The 16,964-nt window shown below is 39.7% G+C and overlaps 1 protein-coding gene across 50 annotated transcripts in view; it reads right to left on the bottom strand.

Annotated features, from left to right (window-relative positions):
- Ttc3 (tetratricopeptide repeat domain 3) overlaps positions 1-16,964 on the bottom strand; it is a 99,685-nt gene that overhangs the window by 48,253 nt on the left and 34,468 nt on the right. For 16 of the 50 annotated variants that reach the window (XM_087576517.1, XM_087576525.1, XM_087576527.1 and 13 more), the window contains 9 exon segments: positions 13,457-13,619; positions 12,439-12,484; positions 11,108-11,234; positions 9,943-10,006; positions 6,001-6,061; positions 5,684-5,768; positions 3,568-3,702; positions 2,833-2,913; positions 143-255 (listed from right to left, as the gene is read on the bottom strand). In XM_087576517.1, the coding sequence (XP_087432643.1) occupies positions 143-255; positions 2,833-2,913; positions 3,568-3,702; positions 5,684-5,768; positions 6,001-6,061; positions 9,943-10,006; positions 11,108-11,234; positions 12,439-12,484; positions 13,457-13,619 (875 nt within the window). 50 annotated transcript variants of the gene reach the window in all.

The following is a 16,964-nucleotide window of genomic DNA, read 5'->3' as shown; positions in this document are numbered from 1 at the left end:
AAACAGAAGGAAAATAGAGCCATCTCACCGACATGTGTGCACGGCAAATATCCCAACCAACACCTGGCCAAATCCCCTTATATAAAAAGAACTAATCATCAGAGAGATCATCAATTTTATGTTTCCTAGAGTTTCTACTAACCTGTTTTTTTTCAAATATACTTTTCCTATTCCACAGTAGGCCAAGCAGTCAAGCCCCTCATTGGGATAGTGTTCGATGATCCTCTTAAACTGGTTTTCGGCTTCAGACAGTTCCTTCAAAGGCAGCAAGAACAGTCACTTACATGAGAGTCTGCAACAGACTATCTCACAGGAGATTCTTGTCTAACATTTAGAAAAATACCTATGTATCAAAAAGTTCCTATTGCAAATTTTACCTTTTTGATTTCATTTTCTTATAACTTGTATGTGTCACTCATGGAAATTCAAGGGAAACCACAAAAGCAATCTTGCTGAGAACAAACTGCTAATCAACAGACATTTACTAATACGCACAGGTCAGCTTTCACTGCAGCAGCTGTGAATTCATGGTGTAAAACGGCTAATTTGGGTACAAAGACAGTGTGACATATATGGTAGTAAGTGCTGCTCCCCTGGAAGAACTGCCACTCCAATGACACTGGTATGGTGCTTTACAGGTTGAGAAAAGCACTTGTGTTAAACACTGCTCCATGATAAAAACTTAGTGACTTAAGAGTCTACTCATAGCATTCTCAACAAGGGACATCTCTGTGCTTCAGATACATTCTATTAAAAACCGTAAGATCTATAGTGAGAAGTAATAACCACACTGTGACTGAAGAGAAAGTGAGGACAATTGGGCCCCTGCTACTCTGAGGCCTGTTCCAAAGGAGGCTTCCAAGACAGGCTGCACACAGGCTTCCATGGAGTGACTACTCTTCAAGGCGGTTTCCAGGGGGAGTTAATGGACAAGGGTATGTGGTAAGAACAAAACGCATTGCACATATGCATGAAAATCCTAAAGAATTAAAACTGTTATTTAGTTTTTTGAAAAAAGAGTAAGAAATGCCAATCTGGTGAACATCTTCTGAATGTGTATGTACTTGGATAATATTTTCATCAGCTTCATTATTTTACAGTAAATCACAGATGAAATTTCAACTTTGAAGTCTTGATTCCAACTATCTATAAGATAGGAATTAATGGGAGGCAATCTTTGCTGTCATGTTAAGAACAAGGATACAACCTTAGGCACCATGAACCCTTGGAAATGAATCATGAATTCTGATTTTAATTAAGTGGTAATTTAAGGGAAACTTAAGGCCTGGGTTGGCAGGAAGGATATATTACATGGGCTGGTATATGAGGCTACTCTTGGAGGCATGTCCTATCTACAGCCCCAAAGCCACACGCAAACAAGGACAGCTAAAAATATACCCACATATAAAATTATAAAATTCCCAACATATAGGGAGGTTTGTTTTAACGATTTATTTATTTATTTTACATATGTGAATACACTGTCATCTCTTCAGACACACCAGAAGAGGCATCAGATCCCATTACAAATGGTTGTGAGCCACCATGTGGGTGCTAGGAATCAAACTCAGGACCTCTGGAAGAGCAGTCAGTGTTCTTAACAACCGAGCCATCTCTCCAGCCCCAAACTATGAGATTTTTAAAACTTGATTCCTTGCTGCAATGTCAAAATAAATAAATAAATAAATAAATAAATAAATAAATAAGCAAGCAAGCTGATCTTACTTGTAAGCATTTCAGCCTCACATAAAACTACAAACCACGGAAACTAAGACTAAGAAACCAAATAACACTCTAAGTAAGCATGCCAGGGAAGCACAAAGGGCAAAGGTCACAAAACCCAAGGGAGTGACTCCACATACACACCATGGGAAGCTCACCTCAGGAAGCAATCCCACACTCATGGACCCACTGCCCGATGAACAATGATCATTTCCATGTTTGATTTTCTCATGAAACATTACACTACAATACTAACAAGTTCTCCAGGCCCATTCTACTTTCTTTTGGTTTTACTTTAGTTTTTTTCAAGAAAGGGTTTCTCTGTGTAACAGCCCTGGCTGTCCTGGAACTTACTCTGTAGACCAAGCTGGCCTTGAACTCAGAGATCCACCTGCCTCTACCTCCCAAGTGCTGGGATCAAAGACGTACACTACCACCCAAGCCCACTCTACCTTCTATCCACTGTACACAATGGTTATTTATGTGATCTGGAGATGGTCTGGGATACTTTTACTAGTACAGTTTACATACTTAGATATCCACAAGTAATGTACTAGTTTACAGAAATAAACAGAACAACAGACTCACAATGATGTCTTGCTCCACCTTGCCCTTTCTCCTGGCATTACATTTTTGAAATCTACCTCTTCTGTATGTAAAATGTAGACTCCTAGAAATTGCCAAGTATAGCTTTTTCTCTACCAGGAATGCAAAGAAAATGTTTATTTCTTGAAGACCAGGTCTTATTCCAGGCAGGTCTCAAACTTATGACTCACCTAGTTTTGTTCCCATACTGGGATTATAGCCATGAATCATCACCCCACCAAACTTAACTCTTAAACAATCCACCCATCAATTCTCACTGGTATTTGAAGCAGAGTGGGGGAGGATAGCAAGCTTGAAGCCAAACTCAGCAGAGGACAAGACCTTGCTCAATGCCCACAATCCCACCAAAAAAAAAAAACAAAAAAAAAAAACAAAAAACAAAAAAAAGTTGAACTCAGCTGTTTTAGGCTTTTAAGAAAGAAATGAGCCCAAATTAGAGAACAATTTCCAAATACCTTCCACATTCAATACTGTATTTCAGTCGTTTCTCTGTTTACAGCTTACCTCAGGTCGTCCTATTCCAAGGAGAGAAACAGCAAGTCCATAGACTACTAATACATAATTAATCATGGCCAGGTTCAATTGCTGTCAATAAAAACACACTAGTTAATAACCCGAACACAATCCTGTCCACTCAGCATCACAATAACTTCTTAGCTACAACAGGTACATAAGGACATCTTCCTGACAGAGCAGATGAATTAGAAATACGTCTGCAGAATAAACTGCACTACGGCTTTTCACTATTTACCACTCAAGAGTGTCGTGAGGCACGGTTTATAATGGACTAGGAAGGCTGTAATCTTTTGCATGTAATATGGCTTGGAGACAGACTGAGGTGCCTGCACTTACGACCTTGCTGAAAGGAGTCTAAATCCTGAACTCGGCAAAGGTTGAGGGTTCTGAGAGATCTATTACATAGAGAAGGAGTGAGCACATGGACCACTTACTAACTGGGAGTGCTACTCGCCTTCCACACCAGAGGAGTCACCTGATCACTCGGGTCTAGGGTACACTGTACAAGTTAAACCCATCTGAGATATATTACTGTCACTAAAGAAGTTACAATCCTTGACAGGAGAGATACTCAGCAGTTAGGAGCACTGGATGCTCTACCAGAAGACCCAGGTAACGAATGTCTGTTGCAGGGATCAGACACCTTCATATATACATATATGTAACACCAATGTACATAAAATAAACTACGAAAAATAAGACATTACAGTGTACCAAGCTTACCTTTATTTTCTGAGGATCTAAGCCATTGAGTAACTCTGTAAAGGCCTGGGCAGCACTGCGGCAGCGCTGCTCCAACAAGGCCGTGTACCCATCCTGAATCAAGCTTCTTAACATTTTCATGATGTTAGCAAAATCCTGTGGGGAAATGCATGAGTTCAAACTTGTATCTTGTTAGTTTAAGACGTAAGACAGTAAGTTCATCATTAATGAGAAATTTTTCAAAAAAATGAGTTATACTTATTTTGTATGTAGGTGGGTGCAACTGTCATTCCAGGACTATAGAGGTCAAAGGAAACCCTGAAGGAGAGTCACTGCTCTATACCCTGAGCTATCCCACTGGTGTGACCAGTAACATTTCATAAACGACAGGCAAACTCTCCAATGTCCCTGTACCATGAAATCCTTTCTCAGCAACAGAGTTTTAAAAGGTTCTGTGGCACACCTTACCCTGATCTGTGTCAACTGACAAGAAGGGCAGCTCATTCTGATAGATCTTGTTTATTTTTCTAGGCCTAGCACTGTATTTTGAAGTTTTAACGACATACCAAGACAACCACTTGCATGGGTGAAGTTCTGTAGTTGGGGCTAAAACAATTAGGATACATGAACAATCAAGCAATTTTTCTCAGATTTTTAACAACAGTCACCCTGACCTAAAACAGTTATAAGCAAAAGGTGGCTTTTCCAAGTTTTAGCTCCAGTCCTAATTAACATGTACCTAACTATAACCAGACAAAACCGTAAGGATAGAGATCAGTAAGTTGAACTCAAAAGGAAAGACAAGAAACTAGAATTAAAGGCACCTTTGTACATTTACACCTTGAAGTCTGATGATATGTATGTACATGCTATCACACAAGCTTATTATTTAACTGGATAGCAATGGGTGTAAGTTACACAGTCCCACACAGATTGGAGGAGTAAGGAGTACGGGAAGTCATGCATGCATGAGCTAGTCAGTGGGAGAGAAAAGACAAGACTTTTAGTGTGGTGTTTCAAACAAATCACCAAACGATCTCATCCCATCAGAGAGGCTGTGGTGACACACAAGTTTCCTAATGATTTCTACCCAATAAATCAAGTGTAAGAGAACCCACTCTTGAAATACCCAAGAAAAAGAACAGCTTTTGTAGAAACTTGATGCTTGCTACAGTATTAAAGATACAATGTAAAACTATATTTAAGATATGAACTTAGTATAAAAATATGGTATTATCCCCAAAATATCCTTCATCTGCTTTGGACGAATTGATCCAAGTTTAATTGTTCTGTTACTTGAGAAAACAAACCAATAGAGCAAGACAATTTTATTGGAAATTATTTCCCACAATACAACCCAACTTAGATTCTCTGTACTGGATGTTTCCAATGAGCAGGCTGAACTTTCTTACCACAAACTCGAATTTCTCATCACAGTGAAGAGCTCTACTATAAGCATGCTGACTGAACAAACTAGGCCTGAGGGACTGTAGTGAATATTTAAAGAGTTTTCCTATCTTCAAATTTTACTGCCTGTTTCAGTCTTCTAGGGTTTTTAGGCTCAATAAGATCAATTAGCATACAACTGAATCTGTTAGAAGTTCTAAACTTGCCTCATGTGCAAACAATTAGAAATTTGTTTTAGTCATTTATAAGGTTTGTTATGTAGATCTAAAATAACCAATTTTTAATTGACATATTGAAAAAAATAGCCTTAGCCACTTTAAAATGCCATTTAAAAAAATTTTGGGGGGTTGGAGATTTAGCTCAGTGGGGGTTGGGGATTTAGCTCAGTGGTAGAGCGCTTGCCTAGCAAGCGCAAGGCCCTGGGTTCAGTCCCCAGCTCCGAAAAAAAGAAAAAAAAAATTATTATTATTTTTTACTTTTTCATTGTACATCCCACTACTGCCCACTTTTTTACTATATAACTTAAAAGAATTTGTATGCAAAGTTTACTTCATGTAGGACATTTATCTATCTGACTCATGTTAAATCATTCAGAAGTGTTGGCAGGCAAAATGAAACTGTAAGCAATTATCTATCTTATTAAATACTTAAAAAACATTTGAAGCTAGTGGTATTACTATTAAATCTTGGGGAAACAATTTGCTCTTTCTACAGAAAAAACCTCTCTTACCTGGTGTGCAGCTCTGGAAGATTTTGAAAATTGTTTCTCCAAAATGCTTTTCAAATCTACTTGTAAAGTCACTTGAGAATTAGAACTGAAGGAGAAAAAAAGCATGCATTGTAAAACATTGTCAGAATAAAGCAGATCTACTCACATAAAGAAATGAACGCATCTATGAATATCACTTCAAATACTGAGTAAACAGGGAAATCACCCAGTTTTCTCAACAGAAATAAATAGTCAACATGCTGCCTCTTCCCTGAATTACAAGTCTAAATCCAAGGCAGTCAGCATGAAAATCCCTACAAAATTAGAGAAGAACCAACCTGGGCTTTTCTGATTCATTGTTCCGTGACTTTTGTTTTCCTTTATGTCTTGGAGGCTGACCTGTGAACATAAAAGTATTTGTTCCTGAAACCTATACATAAAACTTCCAAGATTATGAGTAAATATAAAGAACATATGAACTGGACCGCAAGAAAACCCCACCTAAGCTGGAATAAGACAGTCAGAGACCCTGCAGTGTCTGCGAATACAACTACAAACATGTCAGGACAAGCTGGTGAAGGTGCAGGGCGGCAAGGACATGCTAAAATTAGGGTGGTTATTCTCTGGGTCTGTAGAAAAGAGACAGGCAACAGTTCCTGTTCTCAGGTGGCTTTTAACTAGACTAGAAGGAACATCAATAACTTTAGTAAGCAAACCATTACCAAAATAAAATAAAATAAAATAAATAAAAAGACACTAAGTTGCCACTGATACATTAATTCCACTCTAAGTCTTGTAAGGGGGAAAATCATATTAGCTGGAATATACTGTAAAAGCTGTTTGGTTTCAAGAATAAATCATGACTTTGACAAACTACTCCAACCAAGATTGGCATTCACTTCAGAAACACTAAGTAGAAATGCTATTCAAAGGCAGCATGTGAGTGCAGAAACGGGCTACAAGGTAGACATTAGGGTCGAGTTTCAGATCCCTGCTCTGTAAGCCACTGGCAGAAGAAAGTCACTGCTTCTTTGGGGTGTCTGAAAGTGACATTCTTACAGCTGTGTTAGAAGGCAGTATGGCAAGAGGGACGGACAGGGTGTGTGTGATAGAAAGTGAAGAGATGGCAACAGGCTTGCTGGATAAAGAGAACCTTGATGTCTTCAAACATAAAAACAGGGAAAAGCAGAATTCTGGTTTCATCTTCTGTAATGCTTAGATTTATTTCTTTTTATTTTATATGTGTTTTGCCTACATGTACACCATAGGTGCCTAGTTCGAGTGGTTGTCAGAAGGTGTTGACATTCCTGGAAGTGGAGTTACCAATGGTTATGGGTGCTGGGAACTTGACTTCTGCTGTGTGAGCATGGACAAAACTATCAAAGCCTAATTCTGTGGTCTCAAGTATTTCCCCTGAATATAAATGATGATGGATGGATAAGACTTAAATTATTTACTCATGCTACCTAATAACAACATATTACAAATTTTAAAGTGTGGTCCTCAAGGTGTTTTACACACTGTTAGACTGCATTAGGTAAGAAAACAGCCTGAATTCTTAACATGTCAACCATGTGGAAACTGCTAGCACTAAGTGACTAGATATATAAAAATGGAGCCCAAGAGAAGATGGAACTGCAGGCAGGAAAGACAAATGGATGATAAAAGCCAAACCATTGAAAAGAAAAACCAACAAACAAGGGGAAAAAAGGGAATGATAGGATATCAGAAATGGCAAAGCCAACAATCCCGTGTCAAAAACCCTGAAAGGAACAGCACAGAAGCCTGGGGTAAGTAACTGTTGAGTCACAAAATCTGTATGTTTTCAGATTCAGTTGTCAAAAGCAGAGATGTATACATTCTGTTTTAGGAAGACCTTCATCAAGATACAATCCAAAGGGATATCCAGACACACCCACACCTCATCTACCGATGGAGCATATGCAATTAACGAACACACTTAAACCAAGCCAAGTTATCCAAAAGTGAAAGCACTGGTATGATCTGAATGCACTGCTCTGTGCAAGTCAAGTGCTGAAAATTTAGTATTGGAAGTATTGGACCCTTCAAGGTATTGATCAGACCACAGATGACATCACACCTTCTGAGGATGCCCTGAATAGATGCCTTTCCCCTTTTACATGTGAGCACGCAACAGGAATATAGCCATCTATGACCACGAAAAGTGCTTCATTAGACACTGAATCTGCTAGGAACAGGGCACTGGGCTTCTTGTGTACAGAAATAAATACCTAGTTTGTAGAATTTTTGTTATAGTGCCCCAAATGAACAAACATCTTTTCCCAACAAGGTAAAATCATCCCTAAACAGAGCCAAAAGTAGATAAATGTTCTGATACGAGAAGAACAAATAGTACTTTTTATGTATAAAAGGCAAATCAAAGCTTGTCCAGGTGGCTCAGGACCATAACCCTAGCATGTAAGAGGGCGAGGCCAACCTTGGTTACAAACTGGGACTATGTCTCAAACACTCAACAGCCATCTCTGTGGTACTAAAACTTTATGAGGGAAGTTAATGAAGGGAGACACACTGACAGGACTCTTGTGGTTAGACGAGATACTAATAAAACTCTCAGCAGTAGGAGACAATGCTCCAAGGACAAGCAATGCATTTTATCTTTACATTACATTTACTGGTTTACAAAACTTAACTTGTGCTTTTTGTTTAGTGGGTTCCTGTGTGTGTGTAGAGGCCAGCAGTCATCTCTGGTTGTCTTCTTCAGTCATGTTCCTCCACCGTTTGAGACAGACTCTCTCATCAAACCTATACTTTGTAGACCCAGCTGAACTGGCTACCCAGTGAACTGCTGTCCCTGCCCACTCCCCCTCCCCGAGTAGCAGTACTATAGGCGTGTGCCACTATGCCCGGCTTGCCCACAGGTGCTGGGGATCAGACTCAGGTCCTCCCACTTGTGTAGGAACCACCTTGCAATTTGACAGTTGACTTTGGCTGTCAACCTGACTGGATCTGGAATCAACTAGGAAACAAGCCATTAGAGATACTTGTAAAAGACTTTCTTGATCAGATTTTGTAAAATAAGAAGACTCATCTTAAATGTGGGCATCCCCTTCCTATGGCAGCCAAAAAACACACACACAACAAAAACCCAAACAAATGAAAAAAGAAAACCAGGAGAAGGCTGTGCTTTTTTTTGTTGTTGTTGTTGCTTGCTTCCTGCCAAGCTGGCAACGTCTAGTACTTCACTGTTGCCACCGATGCTGCTAACACCAGTACTACTCATTCACTAACATGAGAATGCCGCTTCTTCAGCAATCCAAGGTCCACGGAAGACAGTGCTTCTCCTGCAATTCTGCGGGGCCTTCAGCTGTAGACAGGGAGTGCTGAGGCACTCAGCCCTGTGGACTGAGCAGCTACTGGGCTCTTAGCTTCCCCGTGTGTAGACAGATGTTGAGTATCCAGACTGTGTCATCTGACTCACAATAATAATAAACCCTGTGGCATTTCTCTTTCCACTGATTCTGTTCCTCTAGGTAACTGAATATACCACTGAGTAACTCCCTAAAACCCTCAACATTGCCTGTTCTTTAAAAAAAAAAATTCATGTATTTTATGTATATGAATATCTGTCTGTGCATACACTTATGCTGCACATATGTCTGCACCATCTGAGTACCCAGTGCCTGACCATGGTCAGAAACAAGTATGGTCCCCTGGAACAGAATTCACTGAAGGGAGCTTGGAACCAAATCTGAGTGCTCCCCAAGAACAAGAAGCACTCTTGATCTCTGAGCATTCTCAACAGTCCCTCCATGCTTTCCTGAAACACAAACTACTATAAGTTTCCTTTCAAAAGTCCCCAAGGTGGCAGAACTGGGATGCTCTGAAAATTTTAAGAAAGTGGGACACAAGGTAAAGCCTTTGACATACTGGGTAATCTAGAGGAGCTCTGGGCTTCAGCCTTGTATTCTCTCTCAGTGCTTCCCGGTCTGCGATATGAGCAGCTTGCTTTTATACACACTTATGTCATCGCCACCTACAGCTCTCAGCACAACTAAGCCAACATAGGTCACAGGCTTTATGAACCTTCAGAATCTTGAGCAAACAGACAGGTCTTTTACCTCATCGATAATCCGTCAGGCATGTCACTGGAGTGGTGACTGAAAGTATTGTTACTACTTTTCATATTAAATATTACTAGAAGAATCACCATATAAAAGAACCACAATCAAACCAACTGAAGCTTGCATAAACTTTCAGGCAGAGGTTTGGGTAGCAACAATGAGTAAAAGACTACTCACTTGGAGGTGGCAGAAATTCAGGATGACAGTCACAATCGTCCCCCTTCAAAGCCTCATCTGCCACCTGCCCGTGAAAATAAAACTAGTGAGGTTTTTAAAGTCAACACAGCCAAAGAATCAGCAATCACATAAAATTTAACTAGAATATGATAGGATTCACTCAAGACCTAAAAACACGGCTGGTTATGACCCCTAACTGTACAAACAAGCAAACATAATGATAACTAACAATGAGAACCCAAGAGAAACGGCAATTCTAGAATGACAATCCTCTCTCTGACACTTGGCATGGTGCCTGGTGCAGAGGTTGTTAAACAATGCCTGTGTGCTTCTCCAGCTAACTGAAGTGAAACATGCTGGACATTTTCTATATTATCTGCAAAATGACTATATATAGGATTTACACAAATTCCCTTTTCTGCCTATCACCCACCCAACATCACCCCCCTTATTTCGTTCCTCAAATCTGGAAGCCAAACATGAATATAAGTCTGCAAGTCTGAGAAAGCTCAGACACTGAGACATTTGATCAAAGTCAGGCTACAGGACTTAGGATATTTAGAAAAAAACCTAAAGCATTAAACTAAGACACTTGCTGAACACAGCACTTAGCTAAGGGCTAGAATCATGGCTGCCAAGGGCAAAAAAAATGACAGAAATACCTTGGCCAAAGGTACCCTCTAGAACCCCAACAACACACAGCAGTTGGGTGGTGGGTTGGCAGAACACCAAGTAACCATCCTCCCACAGACAAGAGATAAGAAAAGGAAAACCTACATCACAGAGAGAAGCAGTGGAGACCCAGCTACTAGACTACATTGTCACCTGTCCTCAGAGACTGGCTGAGAGACAGAAACAGGACATACAGACAGAACTAAGTGGCAAAATAGTATTGGAAAATTAATTTTAAGATAAATAACATGGTATTTGGAAAATTAATTTTAAGATAAATAACTGTGACTTCAGGGTAAATCATGTGAAATTTAAACATTATCTTTATGTAGCCTATGAGATGGCCATTGACATGAGGTTGCCCGATGTGGGAGAATTATTTTCTTGATATCAACAGACAAAAGGCAAATATGACCAAAACATCTAGCACTGAAGCACCACTGCGAGCAGTGAGCCTGCTCACATTGCAGTCATCAATTTGAGCTAAGCTTACCTTTTGATTCTGATGGCCACCGCCATTTGCCATTCTGTACTTAGTTTTCCTGAAACCTCTTTCTGTTTCCACAAAGTTAAGTGATGTTCTAAAAGCAGGTGCTGATGAGTTTCTAGGTATGTAAGCCCTGGAGGTGATAAACAACACGAGCCGTCATGTCAGTCACGCCTACACTGACGCAAAGCCGCAGGGCTTCTTCAGACAGGCTGCACACATAGCTAGCTCCTGGCTCTTGAAAGCCAAGTATCACATTCTGAAAAGATGTCTCCTGCCACAGCAGACTTACACACTCACAGGACCACAGGAGGCTTTACACATTAATAGTTCTTTCAACCTACAGCTAACCTAGAGCCAAGAATGGTTCAACACAACTGTCTCCAACTCTAATAATGGAGTAACTACAGCTTCCTGTCCTAACAACTTTGAGAGCCAACGCATCTCAAGAAAGCCTTACAAAAAGATTCATCTGTTTTAATTTTTATTACATTTCTGATCATGTTTAAATTTCCAAACAGGATATTCTGTCCATATTCTTTCCCCTCCCCAATCTATTTTAACTGTCAAATTATCAAGTATCGAACACTGGCTACTACATCTTTACCTGTAAGCACACTCAAGTCTATCTGTAGCCTTTGGAAGACATTGGGAAGCTGGAAGTCAGGTACTCAAGACAGAGAAGGGCACCAGGCACCAGCTCTATCCCAGCAACTCCTTGGCTAGGATCCGCATGGCCATACTGGTTCCCATTCAAGCCAGATAACTTTGAAATCTCATTTTACTCTTTCCTGTAGGTGTATGCTAGTAATACTTTTTTCCAGAAGGTCCAGGAAAACAGTAAAATAATGAACCAATTCCCAAGTCACCTACTTTTAGGAAACCAATACAAATGTGCATACGTGCCTACAGTCACACACGCCAACTCTCACATACACATTAACTCACACAAACATTCACTCATGCACATGCACACACACATAAACTCTCATATATACTAACTCTCTCACACACATACACTAAAACAAACACACAAACTCAGACACATACTCTCTCACACACAAACATGTGCACATATACCCAACAACAAAAAGCTTAAAAAAAAAAAAAAAAAAAAAAAAGCCTCTCTTCCATCCTAAGGAGGCACTGCCTCTATGGAGCCAAGTACACAGCTCAGAGGTAGACAGAGCACCTACTGAGCACACACGCTGCCCTAAGTCTGATTCCCAGCATCACATAAAGCTGCTATTAGCTCTTAAATTGACAAGCACAGGGATCCTTAAATTCATAAGGCAAAGCCTTTCCAAGTAGCAGCCACTGACCTGGTATTAACTCACCTGCTTTCATAAAAAGCTTTAATTGGATTCCTATTTGATGTCCGACCTACAAAAGCCAACCACACATATAGTGATCAATGGACTGGCAGCACAGACTTGAAAAAGATTTTCAAATTTCTTTCAGGTGGTAGTTGAAAACATAAAGTTTAAAAGCTGAGAGATAAATCCCAGCACTTTTACAATTCTAGATGCTTTTAATTTCAGGGTGTCAACAAACTGCTACATGATCTGGTCAGATATCCCATTACACATGATCATTGGTAAAATGCCAGCTACACATAAACATGAACCAGGCAACTCCTGTCTGCAAGGAGCTCACAATCTTAGAATCACGTGATGCTGGGTGATAACAGGTGCTGGATAAATAGAACCCCTCAACTCAGCTATACAGACACTAAACACCCCAAGGAAAAATAACAGAAGAAAGTACTACATGCTGGAAGTGAGGCATAAGGAACTCTAAGTACCAGAGAAAGAAAAACGAAGAAGGAAAGAAAACGGGCAGAAGTAGTAACTATTAAGTGAGAACTTCCAATTCCTGACTGTCACAGCCAAATTCTGAGATAGATAGATAGATAGATAGATAGATAGATAGATAGATAGATAGATAGATAGATAGATGGATGGATGATAGATGATCAGCATGCTATATAATTAGTTGTAAAGTTGGTGCAAAAACATCAAGCAACACTTAAGGGTCTTTTCTTAGGAGATTAACAGAAAAAATGTATTTTGAAAAGTTATCAGAAAGTGCAGGGAGGGGTTTTTCTCTATGGAACAAATAAAACTTTGACTACTGTGCTTCAAATTATCAAATCACTTTAAATTACCCAGGTGAACATAACACCATCATAGCTGCACACAGACAGGTACAGAAGAACACTTGAGTGACTTGACCAAGCAAAGCACAAGTACAAACCACCCGAGACCTGGTGTGGTCCTTATTAATCCACGAAATCCACTCTCAAAAGTCTTAAAGGGAATTCCACTGTAACCAAAAGAATCTTAGGTGAAATACCTTGTAGGTCTTCTATTTGTTTTTGTAACTTTATATGCTGCTGAATTAGATCCTTGATTCCCTCAGGGTCATTTTTACAGAGTTTTTGAGCTTTTATGTTTGCTTGCAGGGCCCAGTCATATTCCCCCAGCATAGAAAGAGCATCACAATAACGATAATGACCCTGTTCCAAAAAGATAAATTTAATTTTTTTCTCAAAAAATATGCTTAAAATAGATAGGTAAGGAAAAATATTTTGGTTGAAATAAATTAGTTTAAGCCTATCAATAAAAAATAAATTAAAATATTAATATCCTAGAAAATAAAATAGCTAATGAACTAAGAAAAAGTTATAAATAAGCAAATAATTTTTAATAATTTACTAGAAACCGTTAAAGAGACGTTTGAGCCCCCAGGAAAGAGTCTAGCTTTTGTTAAGGTTTACTATTAAGAACAAAGTAATTATTTTATTATAGTACAGCAGTTATTAGTTATAAACAACCTAACTTTTTCAAATTATTTGAATGCAGTATATCTCTAAGACATGACATCCCCTATACTTTAAAGTCAGAACAATCCTGGAAGGACCACCAGGACGCATGCCATTTTGCCTCCATTTCCCAGCACACAGAGACAAACAACGACTCAGGCTGGGCCACCACTGAGCAGGGCTCCTCCTCCCTTTGAGCCACTTACTTATGCTTCATCTCCAAACACGGTTCCCATAAGAAGAAAAGTCTGAAAGCCACTGCTCTGTTTCCTCTTCATCCAATAGTAAGGATTCTAACTGTTACAAAACCAAAGATCCTTTTCTAACTTTTTATTCTAGAAACCTAAGGCTCAACTACAGCCCCGTCCAAGCTACTCACATACAAACTCCCATTTTTAGACACAAATCTACTACTACTACAAGGCAGTTTATGAGCAAACTACACTAGAACCTACAGCATATCACACGAGCAAAGAACCTGACATCATGACCCTGTCTTGGTCTCCTAATTTCAAAGTTATTTTACCAAGAACACTTGTTATAGCAAAAATCCAAGCGTTCTTTGAGGGAACCTCAGTTTTATTAAGAGAAGTCAGTGGCATGTATATGTGGCATGTGTGTATGCAGATTTTGTGCTAGGTCCTGGGACCTGTCTACAGGTTCTAAGTTTTAGCCAGAGTGTCTAGTCTTAGATCAGAGATACTAATTCACAGTATACCTTGCTAAGCGCTACTTGTCTCTAAGGGTGGATGCTCTAGTCTTGACATCTGAGATTCCTCAGGCATACTACAAGGTCAGGATCCTACCTCTGGACATTGATCGACTGCAGCCTTTAGATGACTGCTTGCAGAAAGTAGGGTGCAGCTGGTACAGAAAACAACAGCCCTCAGGCTGTAATGTCACTGACGATTTCCTCTTCCCCCACTTGCCCCCTATTCTCACTTCTATCCAGTCCTTTTCCAGAACTCCTATACAATTCAGTTCAACTTGTAATGACTTACAGAAGTTTTCTCAGATCTTTTTGAATTAAGGTTAAATTAAAAGTGTCTCGAAAAACCAATTATTACAGTTCTGTTCTCCCTTTGACATTCTGCCTATCTATGGCACTAAGGAGAATTTCTCCATTGTTTGCCTATCTCTCCTTTCTTCAACTAGGGGCCATTATTATTAACTTTTCTGTCATGGCAGAACCACCAATTCTAGTATTCTACCCTGACAAGGCAGTTGAGAGAAAGCTGGAATTAATTTACAGGCAGGCAGGGAGGCAGGCACGTGGGCACCTAAGCCATCAGGACTCCGAAGCCACCCCTCAGGTTACCTACACAGGTAACGAAGGGCTCTTGTTCCCTGGACTCACTGTTGGTTTTAAGGCTCTTGCTGCATGGGAAAAGGTCTTTAAACCAAGAAGCCTAGGCTCTAACTTACAGTTTTAGCTAAGAAGAAATAACAGAGAAAAAGATCAGAAATTATGGCTTAGAAAGGACACCTATGGGCAAGAGAATAAAATGATGGGAGATAGAAGAGGAGCCTGCAAGCCTAAGCCTGCTCCAACCTAAAACTCAGCACGGGAAACAGGAAGGGATGACAGGAGTCTGGAGAGGAAAGAGTTGCCTGCACAGAGAAGGTTAACTCAGTTACCACTTCTAAATATGACAAGAGATCCTTAGACAACTAATATCATCATCTGGGTTTTAGTACAAAGAATTCCCTCACTTGTTTTACAAAATATTTATTAAATATTGACCAAATCCAAGTTTTAGTGATCAACAAAACTATTTCAAGCAAGAGAGTGATCGCTATGAAAGAGCAGACCGAGCACCTCCAACACAAGCACCAAGTGGTGCTGAATCCAGCCCTGGACAATCTGTCCACCTGGAACACGCACTGCCAGGGGTGTGCATGTGCATGTACATGTAAGAATATGTCCACACATGCCACAGTGCACATGTGGAAGACAGACAACAACGTTCAGGAGTCAGTTCTCTTCAACAATAAAAGTTCAAGTCATCAGGCTTACAGTGAAAGTGCCTTACCTGATCGTCTATCTCACCTGTCCTAAAACCCCATTTAAAATAAATAAATAAATAAATAAATAAATAAATAAATAAATGATTTTATGATTTAAGAAAAGAGACTAGTATAACATACAGAACTACATTTTAATATGTATGTTTCAGATTCTCTGCAACCTTCCAGGTCATGTGCTAACTCTCTTTCCCTTTCCTACTCAGAAACAAAGACTATCAACAGTGTAAGTATTCTCTGGGCCTATGTTATGCTTGCTTTTACTGACTCTTTTTGCTCAATACTGCTTTTGCAAAAAGAATTATTTATTTATGCATGAGTATACTGTAGCTATCTTCAGACACACCAGAGGGCAACAGATCCCATGACAGGTGGTTGTGAGCCACGATGTGGTCCTGAGACTTGAACTCAGGACCTGTAGAAGAGTAGTCATTGCTCTTAACCACTGAGGCATCTCTCCAGCCCCTCAATACTCTTTTTAAAGTCCATAAATATTGATGAGCCAGTCAACTCATTTCTAACATAATAAATATTTGGTAATTTATCTATGAAGCCAGCAACACTACTGTGTACTTGCTTATGTCACTAGGATCAGCTGTGACTATGTGGCTCTGTGGATTTGAGGTTCTCTATTCTGCTGGTTTCATTTCTAATCTATCTACTGCTTCCTACAACTTTAGTTTTAGTATCAAGACAGTTTGGATTCTAGAGTAAATTTCAGATACTTTGCCTTGAAATGCTACTTAACTGGGCATATCGTGTATTTAAAAAAACAATGCTACATGGTAAAAGGGAGAAAGGAAGAGGAAAAGAGAACAGAAAATACCTACAAGTCAGGATTGGTGTTTTGCTGTAAACAGGAAGAGTGAACTCAAGCTACCAATGTAGAGGGAAAGCATGCAAGACGGAAGGAAAATGACACAGTGAACTTGGTCTTGAACATCTGAGAAAATGAGGAGGCTAAGGGACAACAGAGTGAACCAGAGAAAGAATGGTGAAGAGTGAGAGGTGGGA

Source organism: Rattus norvegicus, chromosome 11 (genome assembly GCF_021556685.1).
Source record: "Rattus norvegicus strain SHRSP/BbbUtx chromosome 11, alternate assembly SHRSP_T2T, whole genome shotgun sequence".
Classification (NCBI taxonomy): domain Eukaryota; kingdom Metazoa; phylum Chordata; class Mammalia; order Rodentia; family Muridae; genus Rattus; species Rattus norvegicus.
The sequence above is the reverse complement of the archived record's forward strand: the minus strand, read 5'-3'. Positions and strand labels throughout refer to the sequence as shown.